Source organism: Ostrea edulis, chromosome 9 (genome assembly GCF_947568905.1).
Source record: "Ostrea edulis chromosome 9, xbOstEdul1.1, whole genome shotgun sequence".
Lineage (NCBI taxonomy): Eukaryota > Metazoa > Mollusca > Bivalvia > Ostreida > Ostreidae > Ostrea > Ostrea edulis.
Genome location: NC_079172.1, coordinates 39,579,599 through 39,603,230, shown reverse-complemented (window position 1 = coordinate 39,603,230; position 23,632 = coordinate 39,579,599). Strand labels below are relative to the sequence as shown.

At 37.2% G+C, this 23,632-nt stretch overlaps 1 protein-coding gene across 2 annotated transcripts in view; it reads right to left on the bottom strand.

Moving 5' to 3' along the window:
• LOC125659539 (uncharacterized) overlaps positions 1 to 20,467 on the bottom strand; it is a 42,723-nt gene extending 22,256 nt beyond the window's left edge. Inside the window, exons 1-4 of one of the 2 annotated variants that reach the window (XM_048891226.2) lie at positions 20,310 to 20,467; positions 10,939 to 11,055; positions 10,653 to 10,787; positions 9,436 to 9,477 (exon numbers count right to left, since the gene is read on the bottom strand). In XM_048891226.2, the coding sequence (XP_048747183.2) occupies positions 9,436 to 9,477; positions 10,653 to 10,787; positions 10,939 to 11,055; positions 20,310 to 20,397 (382 nt within the window). In that variant the 5' untranslated portion in view covers positions 20,398 to 20,467. Of the gene's footprint in view, positions 1 to 9,435; positions 9,478 to 10,652; positions 10,788 to 10,938; positions 11,056 to 18,582; positions 18,623 to 20,309 lie in introns of those variants that run through there. The other variant, XM_048891227.2, reaches the window with a different exon arrangement.
• Positions 20,468 to 23,632: the final 3,165 nt, after the last annotated feature.

Genomic DNA, 23,632 nt, shown 5'->3' with positions numbered 1-23,632 from the left:
ATTGATGCCAATTATATGCGTATCATTTAATACACGATGAATTAATATTATAGATTCATGTCAGGACATCTTCGTATGTCGCAGAAGTCTTATTGAAGCCCTCAGTGAAATCAACAATATATTCTTTGAAGATAAGTATCCTCATCCACATACCAATCAATGCGTCCAATGTTGTCTGTTATATAGTGAACAATAAGACATCAGAAATGGAGAGTGGAAATATTGATGTTTACTTGTTATAATTTCAAAGTCTTAAAGTTTAATGGTGTGTACAACATGTATTTAATTTCATGCAAACATGCTAAAGTAAGCAATGTAAGATAAAGCCAAAAAAGGATAAAGAAGTTGAAAGAGTAACACAGAACTTTTTCTTAACGTATCGGGATATGAAGAAATACCAAATGTTAAAGGAGTTATGTGCAATACAAATGGATGAGAAAATAAGTGGAATAACTGTAGGTAACGAATGGGGTGCCGGGTTTACAGGAAAAGGTGACACATATGCAGTGCTTACAACGAAGAAAAATCGAAGTTCGCTGCTCTTAGGTTGTGGTCGAAGAAGAAACAATTGATACCTCCAGACATACAATCATGTACCAAGAGGCCCACAGGCCTCATCGGTCAGCTGAGTACTAGTGAAAAAGTATCACTACTCCCAAGGGCTTTGAAATCTAGAAAAAAATATCCTGTTCTGAATTCTAATGTTGAGCAACAGTTTAAAACAAAATGTGCTCTTTTAAAACCCCAATGCCCTCAAAAGTGCATACACTGATGAAATGCTTTACATAATATAAAAGGTGTATTAACATTAAAAACAAATTTGGAGCCATCCTAGAGTCAAAACCCTGGGTTGTGAAATGCACCATTTTTGTACACCCTTTTCTGCCATTCCTAAGAATGCATTTATATTTTATACAGTATCAGCAAACTTACTTATTAATACTATATACTAAGTTTGGCCCCGCCCTAATACCAAAACCCCTACACCTGGGATCATCAAATTTACAATTTTGGTAAAGGATTATCTGCTTTTCTGAATAGCCATTTAGTTTCAATAGCACTAAAGAAGATCCTATTAAGTGTTTTACACATAAACACTATATAGTAAGTTTGACCCCGCCCTAGAGTCATCACTTCTACCTGGGGGTCATGGAATTTACAAGTGTGGTAGAGGCCTTCCTGTGCTACATCACTATCATGCATTTAGTTTTTCTTAAACATGTGCGGTTGAAGAGAAAAAGATTTTTGCAAATTTGTCAATTTTGGACAGTTTTTGCCCAGCCCCAGGGGTGCAGGAATCCCGAAATTTACAATTTATGTCTCCCTTGTTCCAAATATGCTTAATATCAAATTTCAAAAGAATTGGAATGATGGTTATCAAGAACTTAAAACATTTCTGTTGTTCACACATTTAATAACTGACCAATTTGACCCAACCCTGATAGAATAACCCCTTCCCCTGGATTATCAAATTTACAATTTTAGTAAAGGACTGCCTGCTCTTTCTAAATAGCCATTTAGTTTCAATTTACTATCAATAGCACTAAAGGAGATGTTATTTAAGTGTTTTACACATAAACACTATATGATAGTAAGTTTGGCCCCGACCTAGGGCCAGAACCCCATACCTGGGGATCATGAAATTTACAAATTTGGTAGAGTCCTTCTTGCGCTACATCACTATGCATTTGGTTTTTCTCACACGTGTGCGGTTCTTAAGAAGATTTTTGAAAATTGTATATATTTGACAGTTTGCCCTGCCCCTAGGAAACCTGAAATTTACAACTTATGTCCCCCTTGTTCCAAAGATACTTCATACCAAATTTGAAAAGAATTGGAATGATAGTTATCAAGAAGAACTTTAAACTTTCTAATCTATTGTTCACACATTTAATAACTTTACATTTTGGCCCACCCTAATACCAAAACCCCTACACCTAGGATCAGCAAATTTACAATTTTGGTAAATGACTACCTGCTCTTTCTAAATATCTATTTACTTTCAATTTAGTATCAGTAGCACAAAAGAAGATGTTATTTAAGTGTTTTACACATAAACACTATAAAGTAAGTTTGACCCCGCCCTGAGGTCAAAACCCCTACCCCGGGGATCATTAAATTTACAATTTAGGTAGAAGATTCCTTGCTCATCATTACTATATACTCACTTTCTCTGTTAGATGTCCACGAGTAAAGAGGATTTTTAAAGATATACATCAATTTTACAGTTTTCACCACAAAATCAATACCCCTTTGATGGGGGGGGGGGGGGGGGGGGGGGTTAATGGAATTTACAATTTCCGGTCTCCTTCACCTACAGATGCTACATACTAAATCTACTCAGGTGACTTAAAAAGGTGAATGACTCAGTCCGTTACGTAAGTAAGGAGAATTACCAATGGCCACGATAAAGACTGGCTGAGTGTCATAACCAAAGCTTGGATTTCTGCAAACAAAAGATCCAGATTAATATAAAAAAAATCTGACCCATACTGCAATATGATTCCTACGCAGCAGAGGCAGTTCGAGGATTTTCCCCCCACCAATTTCGTTCGGAACTGGATGCAAGTCAGGTGGACACGAAACAGGAGACCTCTGAGCTTCATGGATGGCAAGCCCGTGCTTTGAAAAAGCTGAAGCGTCAAAATAATAAGGTTATGTGGATCTGGGAGGAAATAGGAGGTTTTGGAAAGACTGAATTTGGTAACTATCTTGAAATGTTTCATGATGCTGTTATTTTCTAGAGTGGAAAAACTTCGGATAGTGTATATGCGTATAACGGTCAATCGATTGTTATTTTCGACTTCATGAGATCAATGCAGGAATTATGGTGTTCTCGAACAGTTGAAGAATGGGAGACTGTGGTGCAATAAGTACAATTCGTGTGTAAAGGAAATCATGCCTCCTAAGCTTATTTGCTTTGCAAATTTCCGCGCAGACACTGATAAACTCTCAATGGATAGATGGCAAATTTACAAAGTGTACAATCTGGGATATTTAACACATGACATGCACAATGATGAGAGCGACTGAAGTTTATTAGAATACGATGGCAATTGATGTACAATTGTTTGTACATGTATATTGTCAATGTATATTGCTCGAGAATATTTCACTAATATGGAGACGTCACCATTGCAAATGAAGGGCTGCAAAATTTAGGCCTATGCTCGGCAGGTATGGACTTTGAGCAGGGAGGAATATTTCTCGTGCAACATCTGCTTTGACACAGGGCCTTGGTTTTTGCGGTCTCATCCGAAAGACCGCCCCATTTAGTCGCCTCTTACGACAAACAAGGGGCACTGAAGACCTATTCTAACCCGGATCCCCACGGGATTTATGAATTTGGAGTGTACTTCTCTATTATATTGGGGGGGGGGGGGATAATTCTTAGTCCCAGAAGCATCTGGTGCAAATCTACAAAAAAATCAACTCCCATCGGTACTTTCAGTACTTTAATTATAAATTTTGTTTCGTTACACCTACACAAGTAACATAAAAGGGATGGCATAATTATGAACATGAGTGACAAAGGTGAAGATAGCGAACATTAATCAACCTCATAAATGCTATGAAGAACATAAAACAGGCATCCCCCTGTTGACCGGTCAAACATACCTTCAAATATGCATTAAAGCCCCATACGACCCGAAAACTCATAGCTTTGGAATGATTTCGTTTGTTGACGTAGCCATGTTAGGTAGCCGGGTCAATTCGAACCCTGTTGCTATCTAGTCATAAAATTCGTTATAAGTTATGTATTCGCTCTTCATTTATTATCAACACGAATAATTAATAGAAATTTTAAAAATGTAGTTTTCCTAAAGGTAAAATAAGCTCTTGATTAACGAAAATGCTACAAAAGTCCAATATGGTCCTTAACACTCGTGTGGCAGGGATGGAGACCGGACCAGACTAATGAAAGCCGCATTACCGTGAGTTTAGCTATTTCAATAATTATCATTCAAAGGAATTGGGATGATATATTATTAAAAATATTTAGCTAAAATAGTTGTGGGGATAATAGTTTACATTTAGACGTTATTGTGCAAGTATTGAAATGGACCGGGATTCGAATTGACCGGCTACCTAACATGGCTACGTCAACGAACGAAATCATTTCAAAGCTGAGTTTTCGGGTCGTATGGGGTTTTAATGCATATTTGAAGGTATGTTTGGACACAAGTATAGTAGGAAAATGTGTTAAAAAAATTTATATTAAATTTATGAGACAGCAACACAAGAATACAACGATATCAGGCCTCAATCGTGCGCTGCTTTTTGTGCGCCGTAAATCGAAGAGTTTTATAAGTGGTGCATTTGTAGCTCTCTGTTCCGTCCCAATATTTTTTCAGAGAGCTACAGTTCTGTAGATACTTTCAAACATGACATGTCAAATCGACAAGTTTGGTAATATGACTCTCACCAGATTCCTGATGCTTTTGAAAATTTAAATTGCTAATTGCGCCTACTACATGTTTTAGTAGATCCTCAAAACATTTCAAGGGATTCTAAATGATGATTCGATTCAGATTTATCGATAATAGCCTTGATAACAATTAATGGGATATTTCACTATTAAATGCTGCAGAAACTCCCATAAGTAAATAAAGCATTGTGAAAGGCCGTGAATGCAGCAATGCCCATCGAAAGCAGCAAGGAGAGTATTGCTGAGTTACAGAAAGTATGAGCATCCAGATAATTGAAATCTGCTGATGGTCCCTCGTGTAAATAAAATAAATTTGGGACATCATGCACAAACAGGTTCATACTGAAGATCTTAATTTACAAGAAATCCAAAGGTCTTTGGCAACTGGAATTATACCGTTTGGTTGAAATGGCCTATATCTTGGTAAACAAAAAAGAAATTGACCCTCATAATTGTAAAAAGATGTTAGCAGATTACATTAGAATGTTAAGAAATGCTTTATACAATGTCTCAACGAGAAAGAGCATTAACATAACAAGAGGCCCACAGGCCTTATTGGTCACTTGAGTACTAGTTAAAAGTATCACTAATCCCAAGGGCATTGACATTTAGAGAAAGATTCCTGTTCAAGAGTCCTGAAATTGGCCCCCTTTTACAAAAGATGTTTCATACCAAATTTGAAAAGAGTTGAAATGGTATTTATCAAGAAGTTAAACATTTCTTTTGTTCAAAAATTTAAAAACGGACCATTTTGGCCCAACCCTGATTCCAAAACCCCTATCTCTGGGATCATCACAAAAACTATCTGCTCTTTCTAAATATCCATTTATTTTCAATTTTAGTATCAATAGCACTAAAGTAGATGTTATCTAAGTGTTTCACAAATAAACACTATATAGTAAGTTTGGCCCCGCCCTGAGGTCACAACCCCTAGCCCGGGGATCATCAAAGTTACAATTTTGGTAGAGGCTTGCTCTACAACACTATGCATTTAGTTTTTCATACACATGTGCAGTTGTAGAGAAGATTTTTAAAAATTGGTCAATTTTTGTCTCGCTCTTAAGGCCCCAGGGGTGCAGGAGTCCTGAAATTTACATTGTATGTCCCCCTTGCCCAATGATGCTTCATACGAAATTTGAAAAGAATTGGAATAGTAGTTATAAAGAAGAAGTTAAAATATTCAATTGTTAACGGACGACGCAATTGCAACAGGTCACCTGAGTTTACTCCGATATAGGAAAATTGCTTCCTCTGAAATTTCGATAACAGATTATTTGTGTATCCAAACAGAAAGAAATTGAGGATATCACCAGACATCCTATTGACATGAAAACAAATCATTTAAATGATTCAAAACCAAGAAATAGAAATCGCCCAAAAACTATATAGGGTAACAATACCACACAAACCAAAAACAAAGGCAGAGACCGACAATATACATACCCCACTCAAAGAGGCAGAGGGCAACAATATCCATACCCCACTCAGAGAGACAGAGGGCAACAATATACATACCCCACTCAGAGAGGCAGAAGGCAACAATATCCATACCCCACTCAGAGATACAGAGGGCAACAATATCCGTACCCCACTCAAAGAGGCAGAGGACAAAAGGGCCAATACAGAGGCCCCATGAAATAAACCTACCCATACAACAAGTAAGGTGAAAAAGCTCAACAATACTCACTGGGAAAAAATAATCCATCCTGGTTATAAAATAGATTTTTTGAAGAACCTTACCAATTGACAAATCCAATTAAAAAAGGAGGATTTCAATTTAGTGTCTCAAAAAGTACAGCTATTGAATGACAAGGGTGCTATTGATTGATTGGTTGAATATTGTTTTTAACGCCCCTCTCAAGAATATTTCACTCATGTGGAGACGTCTACACTGCCGGTGAAGGGCTGCAAAATTTAGGCCTATGCCAGGCGATTATTGCCATTGAGCAGGGAGGGATCTTGATCGTGTCACACCTGCTGTGACACGGGACGTCGGTTTTTGCGGTCTCATCCGAAGGACAGCCCCATTTAGTCGCCTCTTACAACATGCAAGGGGGTACTGAGGAACTATTCTAACACGGATCCCCACGGGAGGGGTGCTATTGAAGAAGTCGTAGAAACTTCAGACGCTTTTATGTCTGTGATTTTTCCTATTACCTAAAAAGATGGAACTTAAACCAATTATTAATTGAAACATCTACTTGCATTTATTGAACATTATCATTTGCTTTAGAATTGATTCAATGAAGTGATTATTTGACTTCAGTTGATTTAAAGGATGCCTAATTTATTGTCAATGTTCATTCAGATTACCAAACAAATTTGACCTTTACGTGGAATGGAAAGTCTTAAAGATTTGTAGTTTTGCCTTTTGGGTTAACATCATGTCTAAGAAAATTTACAAAATTTCTGAAACATATACAGGTGACTCTCGATGGCTCGAATTTCGAAATCATGGTCCCGATTTTTCTCTCTATATAACAAAGCAGTTTTACTATCGACCTCTCGAACGTTCGATCTCTCGAAGTTCTCGATCTCTCAAAGTGAAGTTGGGTCCCGTAATGGTGGTAGCGTATACCCACCGTTACACAAGCGTGTAATAATTTCCGCTTGGGCCTTACCTGGATTTTGTTGAATGCGGGAGGGGTATCTGGGTGTTTACATTGGGGAGACATCGCGGTGCTTCTTTGTGGAGGTGACACACTTGAGTATATAATTGCTTTTTGACGTGACAACGAGAGAGCAAGTTTTTACATAATTTAGAGATCTACAGACTGTTAAATTTCTCGAGTTTGTTCTTTGTATAAAGTTACTTTAAAACATCGTTTTAACTCATTAGTTAGAAGTTTTGTTTTGGGTAAAGCGACATAACATCGTGCTCTGTTTAGTTTGCGATAGTAAAACGTCATCTGAACTTGGTTTTGTATGCCTATCTAAACATGATTAAAGAACAAATAAATACATAAACTTTGAATGTTTTTATTATTGCAAAATAAGGTTTTTTATTTTCATATCAAAGTACCTGACGAATATGAAGGAAAACACGTGAAAACGATATCATATGATCTTGTTGGTATACATTTCCGCTTACTGTAAAATCTTAACCATACCGGCGGACCTTCAATTTCCGAATTTCGATCTATCGATTTTTCGAAGTTTTATCAAGGTCCCTTGAACTTCGAGTTATCGAGAGTCACCTGGTATATGTAGTGTTTGAATCAAATTTTTAAAAAAATTAGACGATGTTATTATATCGATGATTTATTAATCATGACTCAAGATTTTTCCCAATGTCAAAGACAAACAGATATGATGATTTCAGAATTAGACAACCTTGGCTTTACAATCAATGAAAAAATTATATGATACATTACCGTCACAAAGAATTGTTTTTCTGTAGGGTAATGATAGAGTCAAACTATTTTGTCGAATACAAAAGTTAAAATTTGACAATTGGCTTCTTTGATTGGTTTAGTCTATGCATGTAATGTAGTTTTCCAAGGCCCTCAAAATTAAAAATGGAAAATGCATTAGGTTAAGACCTATTGATAACTGGGTTGAAACAGGTGTATCATTGCTTGGATGGAGTACTAGATTTGAAGTTGACAGGAGGTAGATGAACATATACAGAATCATGCTATCATGTCAATGTTCGGAAAACCTGATGGCTGTATTGTTTGCATTGGAATGAATTTTTAAAAAAATGATACCTCAAAACATTTTTATTTTGGAACAGACAATACAACTGAATTCCTTTATCAATGCCATGGGTGGTATGCTTTCTGAACAACTTGATGATTTAGCAGTTACTGTAAGAATCTGGAATAGGTGTATTAAACGTGATATCATCATTTCAGCTCGGTATTTACCTGGGTGTGAAAGTGTATATGCTAGGTGTGCTTTCTAGACAATTTATCGACTCTACGGATTGAAAGTTCAAACATGATATATATTTGAGGATTTACAAACAATTAAGACATATTTGATGAATAGGAGGAAGTCATTTCAAATCTAATCTGCAATAGAAGGTGAAGCGATTCCGTTCCAAGCTTTTAAGTACATGGCGTACAACTTGAAACTCGCCCATTTCTGAGTGTAACCATAATGGATGATCTTAATGTTTATCAGTTCCAGATTGCATTTCAATTCACTATGTCGTAAGTCTGTCTAGTGTAGTTAAACTTTTACGATTCATGTTATAGTGCGGAAAGACAATAACCGACAGGTGAAAGGTGAAGAATACTGCGATCGTTAATTATGAGGGGATTACAAAAACAAACTTCGAATTACTCAAGTGTGTGCACTAATTATAGAAATGGATAAGTCAAGCAAATTGTAAATCATACTTACCATACCTATAATGAAAGGTGAAGATAACGAACAGTGATCAATCTCCTAACTACTATAAACAATAAAAAATAGATTGTTGGCAAACACGGACCCCTGGACACACCAGAGGTGGGATCAGGTGCCTAGGAGGAGTAAGCATCCCCTGTCGACCGGTCACACCCGCCGTGAGCCCTATATCCTGATCAGGTAAAGGGAGTTATCCGTAGTCAAAATCAGTGTGCCAAGAACGGTCTAACAATCGGTATGAAACATGTCAAGTAGCATATGACTTAATTATAGGTTCTATTGACGAACTAGACTGTTATTACGACCATAGAATTTGCGAAATGCTGACTTCAATCGAGATTGTTGAAACCCCTGTACCATCAACTTGTTTGCCAGTAGCTTGCCTCGATCATTCGTAACTCATACTTACCATACTTTATCGAGACTCGATCATTTTAACGAAATTTCAAGCTTTACTTGGCTTCTGATGTCATAGAAATAATATGCATTCTCATACGCTTAGAAAACACTAAATAATGCTCTCGTATGGGTACTTAAGTTTAGTCTTGCATGTCTAGGGAAATGACATATAATACGAAAGAATCGAAAGGCATTACAATGGTCCATTAATGAATTGACTTTTGGACATAAACACATCAAAGTGTACTCACGTGGAGTGGTGGTTTTCGAGTCTGCAATAGCCAACTGCTCAGCTGTAAAAGAACATTCTTTCAGAGATAATTCATTGACTCTAAGAATAGACGGCGCTCCGCAATTAGGAAGGTGTTCAACTCAAGGCGTCCAGGTTGTTTTTATCTTATAACCTAGCAGGATATTTATATGCATGCACTTGAAATTGTTTTAAGAAAATGACGCTAAGGCCTATTCAACTTAATTAGTAGATTATCATCAAGGGTCATCAAAAAGTATGGAGCGGGTGGGAGGATTTTATTTCTTAATTTTTATTTTCTGAGAAAAATATTAATGAAAAACGAGTTTTGTCAACAGAAGTGCATCATTTATGCCAGATGGATATCAATATATGCTTAATTCAGACGAAGTCCAGGTTAAGCTTTAATTTCAAACACAGAAAGTTACCAAACGTCTTCAAGATATGAAGAACATTAATTCCTTCCTTTCATTTACGCCCGTAAAAACGCGAGAAATTAAGAAAACCATAACGATGTATTTTCTTCTCGTGGCTTTTCACGTTGCTGTACCGGAAATGTAAACAAAGTGTAAATACCGGAGTCGGACATGAAAATTTTCCGGAAATCGCAAGTTCCGCAAAATAAAAAAAAATTCCGGGCGGGTCAATTTTTCAGGGGCGGGCGGGGATGATAATATATCAATCAAGTTGAATTGGCCTAACCACCCGCCATGATCAAGAAACAGAGTTGCACCGAATATGTAGTATGCTATGCAGATCTTTGGCTGTTTAGGATTTTCAGTTTGAAAGTTACTTTCGTCATTATTCTGAAAGAGCATTCAAAATGGTCGTTTGTACCGAAATATGGAGGAACGTTCATTGGAACGGGACACATACGCGCGTTTGGAACTTTCACAACTAAGCCTTTGGTAATCTTGCTATGAATTTGTTTCTACAAAAATGATAAACTAGTTTTCCTATTTATGTTCCTCCTAGATTCCTGTAACAACGCTTTTCATATGTTTTTATCTTCACGATGTTCTTCTACATTATGACCTCTAACCTGATAAAAAAAAAATCATGGGAAATTGGAGCAATGTTTACATACAGCAAGAATCTAACAAATGCATGTACATGTATACTGATATACATATACAAAAACAATGCGCTTCTAAAATCCATGAATACTAGTAGTAAATGTTAAATGTCGGAGAATATGTATGCGACTTATGTACTTACAAGAACACTGTCGACAGGAGTAGCGGCAGTTGTCGAGAACCCACGCAGAATATTTCGGATCACTACATACATTTTCCCCATAATCCTGACAATTCGTCTGTTTGTCAACACAAGGAACAGGGGTGGTAGGGGGTCCTGGAATGACACTCCGTTTATGATATATTATAATACACTGTAGATTATTATCAATTTATCATCGTTTGAATACTCCAGATTCTCGTGTTTGTTTGAAATATTCGGGTTGGAATTAACGATATTGTACATGATACCTTTATGATGTTCTTACCTCTGCAGAATCCACAGTAAAGAGCGCAATTGTCACGTGCCCATTCCTCGTAAGGTGCCCGACAGGAAGTTTTCCCAAACTGAGAGCAGTTCTCTAGTTTATCACTGCATACCGAGGCTGTGAGAAAACAAATACCAATGTCAGTAGAAATTTACAATTTACTTTACATTTAATTTCTACCTAATAGAAGTGAAGTTGAAGGCCCCCGACCAAGACGCAAGTTTACAGCATTGCAATTGGTTTGGACCTTTTAGTTTTCAGAGCCCAAAGCATACATTATCTAGTGACCAGTCATCCAAAAAAAGTACTTTGTTAAACGCCACTCTGATTTTACGCACAAGTACTCTGATGTTGAAATTAAAAAAATATGCTGGAGTTCCTCATTGACAATATCTTGGTGGTCTTGGTTGATCAGGTCTTCCAATAGTATGTTGGAATTCCCATGGGCACAAATTGTGCTCCTTTGTTAGCTGACCCTTTTCAAAAATTCGTATGAGGCAGAATTCATTCAAAAACTTCTACGTGAAAAGAAAATATCTCTTGCTGTGGCCTTCAATTCGACATTTAGATATATCGTAGACGTTTCATCTGTTAACAGTAATGATTTTCATTCATATGTCGATTCGATATATCCCTGTGAACTCGGAAATAAAAGACAACACAGAGTCGTCCACTTCTGATTCATACTTAGATATTTTATTGAAAGTAGACATTAAGGAAGTTAACCCCTGAGCTTTTGAGCACAACTGTGCTGGATGCTACAACTACATGTAAGTATTTACAAATACTGATCCGATTGGTTCAAACATATTACACATGGATTACTGAACCCTATCTAGTTTTTAAAAATCGTGTTAATTTAAATTTTGGGAGGGTGTTGCAGGGACTATAATTTGTGGCGGAAGGAATAATTAAATAAAAAGTTCTAAATTGTGATATTATAGTTTCTGTTTCATCCAATATATCATCGATGTTTATACTCCTATACGCATTCAGTTTTATAATTTATGATAAAGGTATTTAAGACTTGGAACTAGTTCAAATGTTGTAATTTATTAATTTGGTTGATATATTTTTTCATACAGAATGCCGATTCTTACAAAAGTTTAAATTGATTTCCTCGAAATATTGTATAAAAATTCTGTATTTTCGCCAATAATTTAAAAAATTGGTCTTTAACCCCTATTTTTAAAAGTTCCATTTTGAATTGAAAGACTAGACCTTGAAAACTATGTGAAATTTTAGAAATTGACATTACTCCTAATAACTCTCAAATTTGATATGAATTTTTTCGCATATCAAGTAGAAAAAGATCATTATTAATTTCCATTACTAGTATAAAACTTTTTTTTATCTGTAGTGTTAGAAGACATGATTATGTATCTATTTTATGTAATGATTGATTTGTGTTGTTTATGTTGTGTTGACACCAAAAGACAAATAAAGTTTAATTGACTAAATTTGAAGTGTAAAAAGGTCACGTTTAGAACACTGTAGCTCAATAACAAGCGTTGCGACCCCAAGTTTTTCTTCATAATTTCCTTTAAAAAAATTCAAAGTAGAAATTAAAAAAATTGACATTACTCCAAAGCTCAGGTGCGAACCTCTCTAACGGCAAACTAACAACTAAACTTTATGACAAACGGGATGATTTCAGCTTCTCCATCGTCAACTTCCCATATTTGTGTAGCAATATTCCATTATCACCTGCATATGGTGTTTATATCTCTCAACTGATTCAATACGCGAGAGCTTGTTAGGCGTATGGTCAGTTTTTAAATATCAAGGCACGCTACTGACAAACAAGTTGATAGTGCTGGGTTTCAAACATCTCGTTTAAAATCAGCATTTCGCAAATACTATGGTCGTTATAACGATCTAGTTTGCCAATACAACCTATCACTGGGTCAAATACTGTCTGGCGTGATTTAAAACATACCAATACGCCAGTTTCGAGATACGAACTCTTCTGTGTAGGAGGTGCATTTAGTGGAACTTTGAATGACTAAGTGGGACAGAGTGGACCTACAGTCAGCGAGGAAGATGATGAAATGTATTAAAAGCGGCTTCTCTTTTAATAAGTAAATGTGGGAAATACAAAATACTATCGAAAGAAATGTTTTACTAACGTGGAAACATAAAAAACAATGTCATATTTGCAAGTAATGTCTTAGATATGGTACTTATGACCAACGAAATAACGTGATATGATAAAAATTCTATATATTTAATTACTCCCGAAATACTTATAACTTACTTAGTTTGTGTATCAGTCGAATTCGGGTGATCTAACAGTGCATGAGAAACTTACTGAGTACATTCACTTACGCAGTGATGAATATTAGTCCCACTCCCGCGTGTAAACAAATTGTTTCGCGCCTCACTATATACGAAGAGTTCTCCAAAGGGAAATAACCCGGGTGTATCTCGAAACCGGCGTATTGTTGGGCCGTTCTTGGCACACTGATTTTGACTACCGATAACTCCGTTTACCTGATTAAGATCTAGGGCTCACGCGGGTGGAACCGGTCGACAGGGGATGCTTACTCTTCCTAAGCACCTGATCCCACCTCTGGTGGGTCCAGGGGTCCGTGTCTGTCCAACTCTTGTATTGCTTATAGGAATTATGAGATTGATTAATGTTCGTCATCTTCACCTTCCTTTAGTACAGTTCAAAAGTAATGACCAATGGTTGCTGACAGTTAGACAGTAAAATGACGATAAACAGTAAATCTTAGGACCCATTTGCTATTTTGTTTTAAGTCCCGTCGACATTTTTCACTAATATTGAGACGTAACTAGTTGTAGGTGAAGTACCACAAATTAGACAAATCCTTGGTGCTTTACTGTCGTAGCAGTGCGGGTTATTTAACGTGACAGTACCTCCTGAGATACAGTGCGGACATATTTGGCGGCAGAAAAACTGCTCGTAATTTCCCATCTGTTGGTATATTCCGTCACAATATATATATAAAAACTTCCTCCGTTCCCTGGGGATTTTGGGTTCGAGTCCTGGATATGACAGAATTTAAGTAAGAGGTACTACCAACAGTTCCTTAACTAATGTCTTGGGATGTTAAACGTTTAAACAGCGGGTCTTTTGGATAGACTCTCAAAATCAAACTCCCATGTCATGGTAGACGGTGGTTTAATAAAGAAACATCACTACTAATAGCCCAGAGCACCCGGCGCAGGTAAAACAAGAGTACCGCAAACGGCACAACATAAGCACGATATATACCTTCAGTGCAATATCTGTATCCATGATGAGAAAAAAATATTCAGAAAACTATTTGACATTCTTTTAGCCCTTAAGTATGTCATCGTGCACCAATCAAGTTGAAATGTTAAATGATTAAGTATTGCCCTGTGAGGGAGGTTCTGACAAAATTTCAAAGTTCATTGATCTTTCACTCATATGGAGACGTCACCATTGCTGATGAAGGGCTGCAAAATTTAAGCCTATGCTCGGCGCTTACGGCCTTTGCGCGGGGAGGGATCTTTATCGTGCCACACCTGCTGTGACACGGGACCTTGGTTTTTGCGGTCTCATCTGAAGGACCGCCCCATTTAGTCGCCTCTTACGACAAGCAAGGGGTACTGAGGACCTATTCTAATCCGGATCCCCACGAGAATACCTGTATTCCATAGGCGCCTGGGTCAAGGATATTGCACGATAATCTATATGTAAACAATGGAGGAAATTCGAACCACGAATAAATATTTCTCTCTGATCTATGGTGTCTCTTTATACATTTTTTCATGTTCCAGGAAGCTTAAATACACGTGTCATTATCACAGAACACTAATTTATCCACGTTTTAAAAAATGTCTTATCCCACTGATTCATAATAAATAACAAGGTTTGCAACTCAATCTACCCCTTCCCGTACCCCATGACAGATATTTGTCGATTAAAAGTTATTTACACTGCTTACCAGCCAGTTTCTGGGCCCCATTCACTCCCAGTAATTCTTCTTTAATAATTAAAATCCTCTAATAACAGCTGTCTATCCGTTGTATATTTTTAATAATTTTTTTCTGTCCAGAGTCATCTCATTCAAATCTCTAATCACGGAAGCGCGTAAACAGTACAAAACTCGAAACGGAATAAGGGATATCCGAATTAATCTCGAGTTCCGAAAGATGCTATGGCTATGTAAACCCCAGAGGATATCGATAGTATTGGCGCTATTTGTTATTTGGTAATGCAGACGTGAGTGCCCCCCCCCCTATTTTCAACAGTATTAGTGAGTAGTATATAGTGAATTTAATGAGAGGGATGCATGCTTTAATGTCCTGTAATAGCATTAAAATATCCACACGCGGATTACGAAAGTGAAGTTTACAGAACTTCTTTTATATTTGAGGTAATATAGGATCTCCCTAGAAATCAAGAATTTTGTTGCTGTTATTTTGTTGTTTTTGTATGTCAAGAAATGGGGGGTGGGGGGGGACTTTCCCTACTTTTCCTCCAACTACCCCCTCAGCTTTAAAGGGACTGGTTCACGATTTTTGAGAAAAATATTTTGTCATTTTTTATGTTAAATATTAAAAGTATAACTCATTTAATGTTGACAACCAAAATTTTGACTTTCTGAATGCAAGAATAAAAGCAATATTTCAACCTTAAGTCTGTGTTATGTAAACAAAGACGAGAGTCATTTTATGTATACAAACAAACCAGTGAAACAATAATTTTGTAATATAAAGCATCTTAATTCTGCAGAGTCACAAATCTTAACTTTTAGATGACACATTTTACCTAAAGAATGGTTGAAATGTGAAAGATATGATAAACTTTGATCAATATCCATTTCTTTTGAAAAATTCGTAAACAATAATGTACCACAATCTTTGTTTACAAAACAAATAACAAACTCTCTAAAATGACCTTCTGTGATAATGTATAACCTTCATTTTTATGTGAAATCTTTTAAACATATTAGACAGTAGATTTTTATCATTAAAAGTGAAAAACAAAATTTTGAGGAAAATCGTGAATCAGTTCCTTTAACAATTGTGGTATGTGAGAGACAAATTACAAATTATGTTCTCACTTCCATTAATATTATAATTCAGTAATGTATCCTCGATTTTCCAAAAGAAGGGGGGGGGGGGGCAAGCTAGAACATTGGTTGGTTTTTCTGTTTTATGTCCCATCGAGAATGTTATACTCACATTGAGACAGTTGTAGGTGAGTTAAACTGAAAAACCCGTGATTCTCACTTCTAAATGCCGAGTGTTTGGCAAAGGTGTAAACATAACCTATGTTTACGTCATAAGTTTGACGCGGCCATGAAACGATCGGAACTCGAACTCACGACCTCCCGGTTACAAAGCGAAAGCTTAACCATTGAACTCTCGCGACCGGTAGCAGCAGAAGAAAAAAATTCTTGACAAGCAAAGACAATAACAAAAGAAAAGAAAGAAAGAAAAAATACATTAACAAAATTCCTAATTTGTGCAGGGGAAGAGATGTCTTATAATGCCTCAAATAAAAAAGAAATTCTCCAATTTTTAATTTCTTATACTCCGTGGGGAGGGGGGGGGGGTGAGTAGAGGATTTTACTACTATTTCAGGACTTGATTCTTCTTTCTCTACTACTGTGAAAAATAGGGGGAGGGGGGGGGGGGGCTCACACAATATATTTGATTGTATTACAAACCACAAATAATGGTCATTATAAAAAAAAAGGGGGGGGGGGGGCAATCCCCCCCTCCCCGATTCAACGTGCCTAGTTTTTAAAAAAAAAAATCATCTCACCTAAACAACAATTGAGGGGAGAGAACGTATAAGACAGCTAGTGAAACTAATCTAAGCTGAAAGAAAAAGAACCTAGTGGGAGAAAAGTGGTAGGAACCGGCCCTTTATCCCCTCGTTCACTTCTGGGTACCTATTTCACTTTGTTGTTGTTTCTTTTTATGTCGCATTGTTTTGGAATTCATAAAACCTTGATAGTTTAGGCTGTTGTTAGATAGAGCGCCAATACTCTCCATATCCTTTGGGTTTACATAGCCATAGCATCTTTCGGAACTCGAGATTAATTCGGATATCCCTTATTCCGTTTCGAGTTTTGTACTGGTTACGCGCTTCCGTGATTAGAGATTTGAATGAGATGACTCTGGACAGAATTATTTTTATTAAAATTATACAACGGATAGACAGCTGTTATTAGAGGATTTTAATTATTAAAGAAGAATTACTGGGAGTGAATGGGGCCCAGAAACTGGCTGATAAGCAGTGTAAATAACTTTTAATCGACAAATATCTGTCATGGGGTACGGAAAGGGGTAGATTGAGTTGCAAGCCTTGTTATATATTATGAATAAAGTGCGATAAAACATTTTTTAAAACGTGGGTAAATTAGTGTTCTGTGATAATGACACGTGTATTTAAGCTTCCTGGAACATGAAAAAATGTATAAAGAGACACCATAGATCAGAGAGAAATATTTATTCGTGGTTCGAATTTCCTCCATTGTTTACATATAGGTTATAGTGCAATATCCTTGTCGTTGACCCAGGCGCCTATGCTGTATTCATAACGATAATAAAATCTGGAAAACTAAAACAATATTTTCTGTTAAGTGATAATATGACTTTGACCATGGAAAAACAATACGCACCCCCCGCTTAGGATAAGGTGCATGTGTGCCAAATTTGAAGGTCTTAGCCAATGATTGCCTAAAAGGGTTTTCTACTAAGTGATACTTTGAACTTGAAGTATGATTGATTTTACGTCGCGTTAAGAATTTTTCACTCATATTGAGACTCATCTGTTACAAGTACCACAAATTTAACTCAAGCTTAGCGCTCAGGGCCGTAACAGTGTGGGTTCTTTATCGTGCCAAGATCTCCGTTTTTTTGGAAGGTAATATCTAAAAAAAACAAAACAACCCATGATTCTTACTTTTAGCTAAATGCCGAGCGTTTGTCGAAGGAGGACGCGGTCATGGCACGAGCAGAACTCAAACTTACAACTTACCGATTACAAAGCGAACGCTCTTCCACCGAGCTACCGCGACCGATTTGACCTTAAAGAACATAAGGCGTACTCCACTTGGCATGAGGAGTATATGTAAAAGTTGGACGATTTTAGCTCCAATAGTTCGGTTTGTAATCTGCCTTTAAGTTTCCTATTAATTGATGCTACGACCTTGAAAAACAATAGGTATCTTCCTCTCATCATGGATTCAGTGGGGATCCAGGTTAGAATACATGTAGGTCCTCAGTACACCTTGCTTGCCCTAAGAGGCGACTAAATGGGGCGGTTCATCAGACTATGATGAGACCACGGAAACATAATGTTTGCCGCGACACGGGACCTCCATTTTTAAGGTTACATTGAAAGTGATTCTCACTTCTTTATGCCGACTGTTTGGCATCCCGTGGGGATCTAAGGTTAGAGTAGGTCCTCAGTACCCCTTTCTTGTCGTAAGAGGCGACTAAATGGGGTGTTCCTTCGGATCAGACCACACAGACCGAGCCGTGCAGATCCCTCCCTGCTTAAAGGCCGTAAGCGCCGAGCATAGGCTTAAACGGCAATGGTGACGTCTCCATATGAGTTACAAATTCTCGAGGGGGACTTAAAACAACATACAAATCAACCAACCGAGCATTTGGCTAAAGAACAATCACTACCTATGTTAACGTTTGACGCAGCCATGGCACGAACGGGACTCAAATTCACAAGGTCGAGGTTAAGAAGCGAACACACAACCTCTGAGCCACCGCGACCGGTCCATGATATGAATAAAAGATAAACGAAAGAAAGTTAATTAAACTATTCAACTGCGCATCATTCAATCGAATTTGAAGAAAGTATGTTACATTAATTCACTTCCATACTCGCCATGCATAGATCAAAATTGTGACACTTGACATAAAGCTGGAGAGAGCCCTTCAAGAATGCGACGTAAAACAAGTTTATGTTTCATACAAACAAATTTAACATACAGTGTCTTGATTCCCGATTCAGTACACTGACCGACTGTCTTCCAGCTTAGTCATGTACATCTTCGCTAGCCAAGGGTCTACGATCCGCATCACTTCTCTACAAACCCTTGGCAGAATTTAGTGCAATTTTCGTAGCTTTGAGTGCGCCCTCTAGCGGATGGAGAAAACAACCCTGTTTGGATTACATCATGCTTATCCAATGAAAATGCGTGTTTCGGCTACTGTTAAAAAGTTGTTTGGAAATGGCAATCGTCTTGTCAATATATTGACTCAAATCTACTCACTGAGTAGTCTTTAAAACAGACATTGCTACATAAAAGTGCATGCAATATTACCATACTACATTTATGTTGATGGTGCTACCGATAAAGCGAGCGTTGGTAAATATTGAGAGGATCCAGAAATCTAGGGGCGAGGATTCCATCCCGAGTATATTTTTCAGGGGGTCCAATTGGTATACTTTGGATTAACATTTTACAGCTGGAAGTGCATATAAAAATAGGCAAACACAAATTTACCTGTTTTCTTAAAAGCTTGGTTGGGGAGGGGTGGCGGACTTTTGGTCCGGGCCGTCCCTCTCAATATGCGCATCTCACATACCCTCTACCAATCTTCCCGTGTGGGGATCCAAGTTAGAATAGGTCGTCAGTACCCCTTGCTTCTGGTAAAAGACAACTAAATGGGGCAGCCCTTCGGATGAAACCGCAAACACCGAAGCCCTGTGACACAGCAGGTGTGGCATGATAAAGATCCCTCCCTGCTCAAAGGCCGTAATGGCCGAGCATAGGCCTAAATATTGCAGCCCCTCACTGATAACAGTGACGTTTCCATATGAGTGAAAGATTCTCGAGTGGGACTTTAATTCAATATACAATCAATCAATCAATCATACATAGAAAACTGTGATACGACTATATAATGAACGAGCTCATTAGTTTATAAATAAGAGTGTAAAGATTGCTACAATGTACAAATAGAAATATGAGATTGCAGCATTTCATAGAAAACTCGTGTGTTAACTATCGCTGCTACGGCCCTGAGCGCCACGTTCGGCACTTCAACAGCTGTGATGTTCTTATAGAAATGTTCGTTGTTTTACGTCCCATTCTAGAATTTTTCTCTCATATAGAATATATTATATCTATAACATATCATGTGCATGGTAATCTGTTATAAAATCAACAATATAGTTGTGAAATCAAAATTTCTTGCACGACACTTGGGTACATTTTTATAAATAATAAAATCAATATCATAGTTGTAAAATCAACTTTCCTTACATGACACCCAATTTGAATGTACACTATTTGAAACCAAGTTATAGAATTGAAGTTTCTTACGTAAATTTGAGTTTCGTCATGACACATGTACCTAAGAACACTCTACAAATAATTATAAAAACGTTTGCTTACATGTTGTCAGTTCCTTCTGTGATAATCCGAACTGTATATTTAAACAGGTCACAACAATACTAATACTAAATAAAACAGCCGCGCACATTGTTTCTCAACTTAACTTGGGAGATAAAAGAGAGGTAGTGTTTCTGTTATCACTGTCTTATCTATTGCTCACACTCTATGATTTCTTCTTTTATACAAAATGAACGAGAATGTACTTAAAATGCCCAAAATATATGAAGGAAGGGCCAAGATACCTGCCCACGTTTTGACGTGTACATTATACATGTACTTACAGATTAAACCAGTGCCGACAATTATGTAACTTCTATATTTTGTTCTAGAAACGGTGTGCATTTCCCCCCAAACATCAATAATTCTAAAACATTTATTGCGTGTAAACCAATTGTAATGTTTGCATGCTTAAACAAGAGCACTCATAAGCTATAGGCTACATAGACTGTATTTGCAAATATCCCGTGGGGATCCGGGTTAAAATAGATCCTCAGTACCACTTGCTTGTCGTAAGAGGCGACTAAATGGAGCGATCCTTCGGATGAGACCGTAAAAACCGAGACCCTGTATCGTAGCAGGTGTGGTTCGATAAAGATCCCCCTGCTCAAACGCTGTAAGCGCCGAGCATAGACCTTAATTATGTAGCCCTTCATCGGCAATGGTGACGTCACCCTATGAGTGAAAAACGTTAAACAATATACAACCAACTAAGTTACCAAACTCTCAAGATAACGTGACGCAGTCAAGGACGCATCATTCAGTTTGATAAAGTATTTCGATAGTTCAATAACAAGTATAGGTGACCTTCAATCTACAGGGATAAGATTTATCAAAATCAGAGAACAATATTTAAGCTTCCTATATATACATGTAGATGGCTTTAATAGTGCCTAAGTGGTCCAAACTCTTCCAAGTATTATTCGACCATAACAAAATACTAACTTGACATACTTGTTTTTAGGAGAATTTTTATCTTAGATTTAAATTTGAAATATCCATGCATGACTTCTCGAGATAATAAGCGGGAACCGAATTGTTCACAATTTTCTTTGTCGAATGGGTCATAACGCTGCAAAAGAAGACATGAACTGTATACGAACTTTAACTTGTGTATTCTGGTGATGTACATGCATCTATTTCCCGAAGTTCAATTCAATTTAAAATGTCCATGTTTGACTGAGATAATGAAATTCAGTTGAAGTTCTTGTCTCTCTCTTTGAACACTACACTTGAGCGGTCTGCCACTTCGATCCGTTTTCCACACTATTTTTCTCTTCCTGTCGCTTTAAAACATTCAGATCGTAGATTCCATTATCACCAACTCTCAATTGATTAATTAAGCAAGAGCTTGTTCTGCATATAATCAGTTTTTAAATCGAGGTAAGCTGCTGACAAACAAGTTGATGTTACTGTCTTTTAAAGTCAGCATTTCGCAAATTCTATTATCGTTATAATGTTCAAGTTTGCAAATACAACTTATCATTGGGTCAAATGTTGTCTGACGTGTTTCATACAGAATGTTAGACCGTTCTTGTCACACTGATTATGACTACAGATTACTTCACTTACCTGACCAAGACAGGGCTCACGGCGGGTGTGACCACCTGTCGACAGGGGATGTTTGCTCCTTATAGGTACCTGATCCCACCACCGGATATCCAGGTGTCCGTGTTTGTCTAACTCTCTATTTTGTACTCCTCAAAGTAGTTATGAGATTCATCGCTGTTCGTTGGTTATCTTCGCCTTTCATGTTGGCCTTCCTGTTATTTCTAATGTCGCCCTTCACTTTTTATTAGCTTTAGACAACAATAAAATGCTTTCTTTTTCGGACTTACTAAGTTCATTGTGTTAAAACATGCAGGCGAGATAAAGTCAATTAAAAAGTTAGTACACTTGTCATGTGCTTGTTTATACTCTAGTGGAAGTAAGAGGGGCAACTCTTATATGTGTATTACTAATGACGTTATTTCGAATATGAAAGCGCGGTAGTGCATATTTTATGAATACCTTTGACCAGGCTGTATAATTATGTTAAACACACATTTACACACATGCGCGCAGAGAGAGAGAGAGAGAGAGAGAGAGGGAGCGATTGATTTATTATTAGTTAACGTTCCTCTCGATAATTTTTCACTCATGTGTAGACAGAGAGAGAGAGAGAGAACCGGTCCTAGCAACCTAGTCCGATACTAGAGCCTTACATTCGAAGGGAACGTCGTGGTCATTCAGATGTGATTTTGAAAACGGAGATAACGTGTCACATCGGGCGTTGATACAACAAAATACCTCTCTATTATAGCCGTAGGCGCCATGCATAGATCAAAATTTTAAGCTCGTCTCTATTTTCATTTGGGATATAGAACATCTACAAAGATACAGCATACTCTACTAAAAATGTTTAATCTGCTCTTTTATGCATCAGTGTATAAAAATGTTAGGAGTTTACACATCGATAAATTTGTGTTATCCTATAATCCACAAAGGTATATTAAACCAATATACAAGTATTATCTTGGAGAGAGAACGATTTCACAGCTGATTCCATTTTGAAATGCCAATGCAGCTTTGCTGAGTAAATATCATATCCATAAATTGTCAACAATGAAAAATGGTTCACCAACATTCATTTAATAATACCTTGTAGTTGTAACAAGTAATGGCAATCGATGCTTTATTCGAACAGCGCTCTTTCAGATACTTATTTTGTCAATTTGAAAGGTTCAATTCATTTTATTGATTATGTAAAAATAAAAGTATCCTTTAATTGATTTAAAACAAATTATAACAAAGAATTCAGGAACATATTACATAAAGTTCACATCAGTTCATTGCAATTAAATCCTTTTGTACTGACTGATTATGCACATAAATGGACGTGTCTTCCATATACCCTGGAGAAATTCTGGAAGTATCTTAATATATTGTGTTCTAATCCGGTATATATAATATAACAGACAGATGCTCCCTTGGGTAGAGTTTGTGGATTTAAATAAAACGCCAAAAAACCCCAAGAATTTTGCTTAACAATATATCACTTGTTTTGTAAATTATACCTTAACGAGTTTTCTCAAAGGGGCACGCAAAAGATCGTTTCCTTGATTTTTGAAAAAAGAGTAGGCTTACTGGGAGCCGTCAGGGAAACTCAAACACTCACAACCAAACATGTTAATGGTTAACCGCCGTAAAATGGTTGAAATATTGCCAAAACGGCGCAACACCGTGATAAATCAATCAGCAAGGGATGCTTCCTCCTCCTAGACACCCGATCCCACCTGTAGTAGTATTTCCAGAAGTTCAGGTCCCGTTCTCAATTGCTAAAAGTG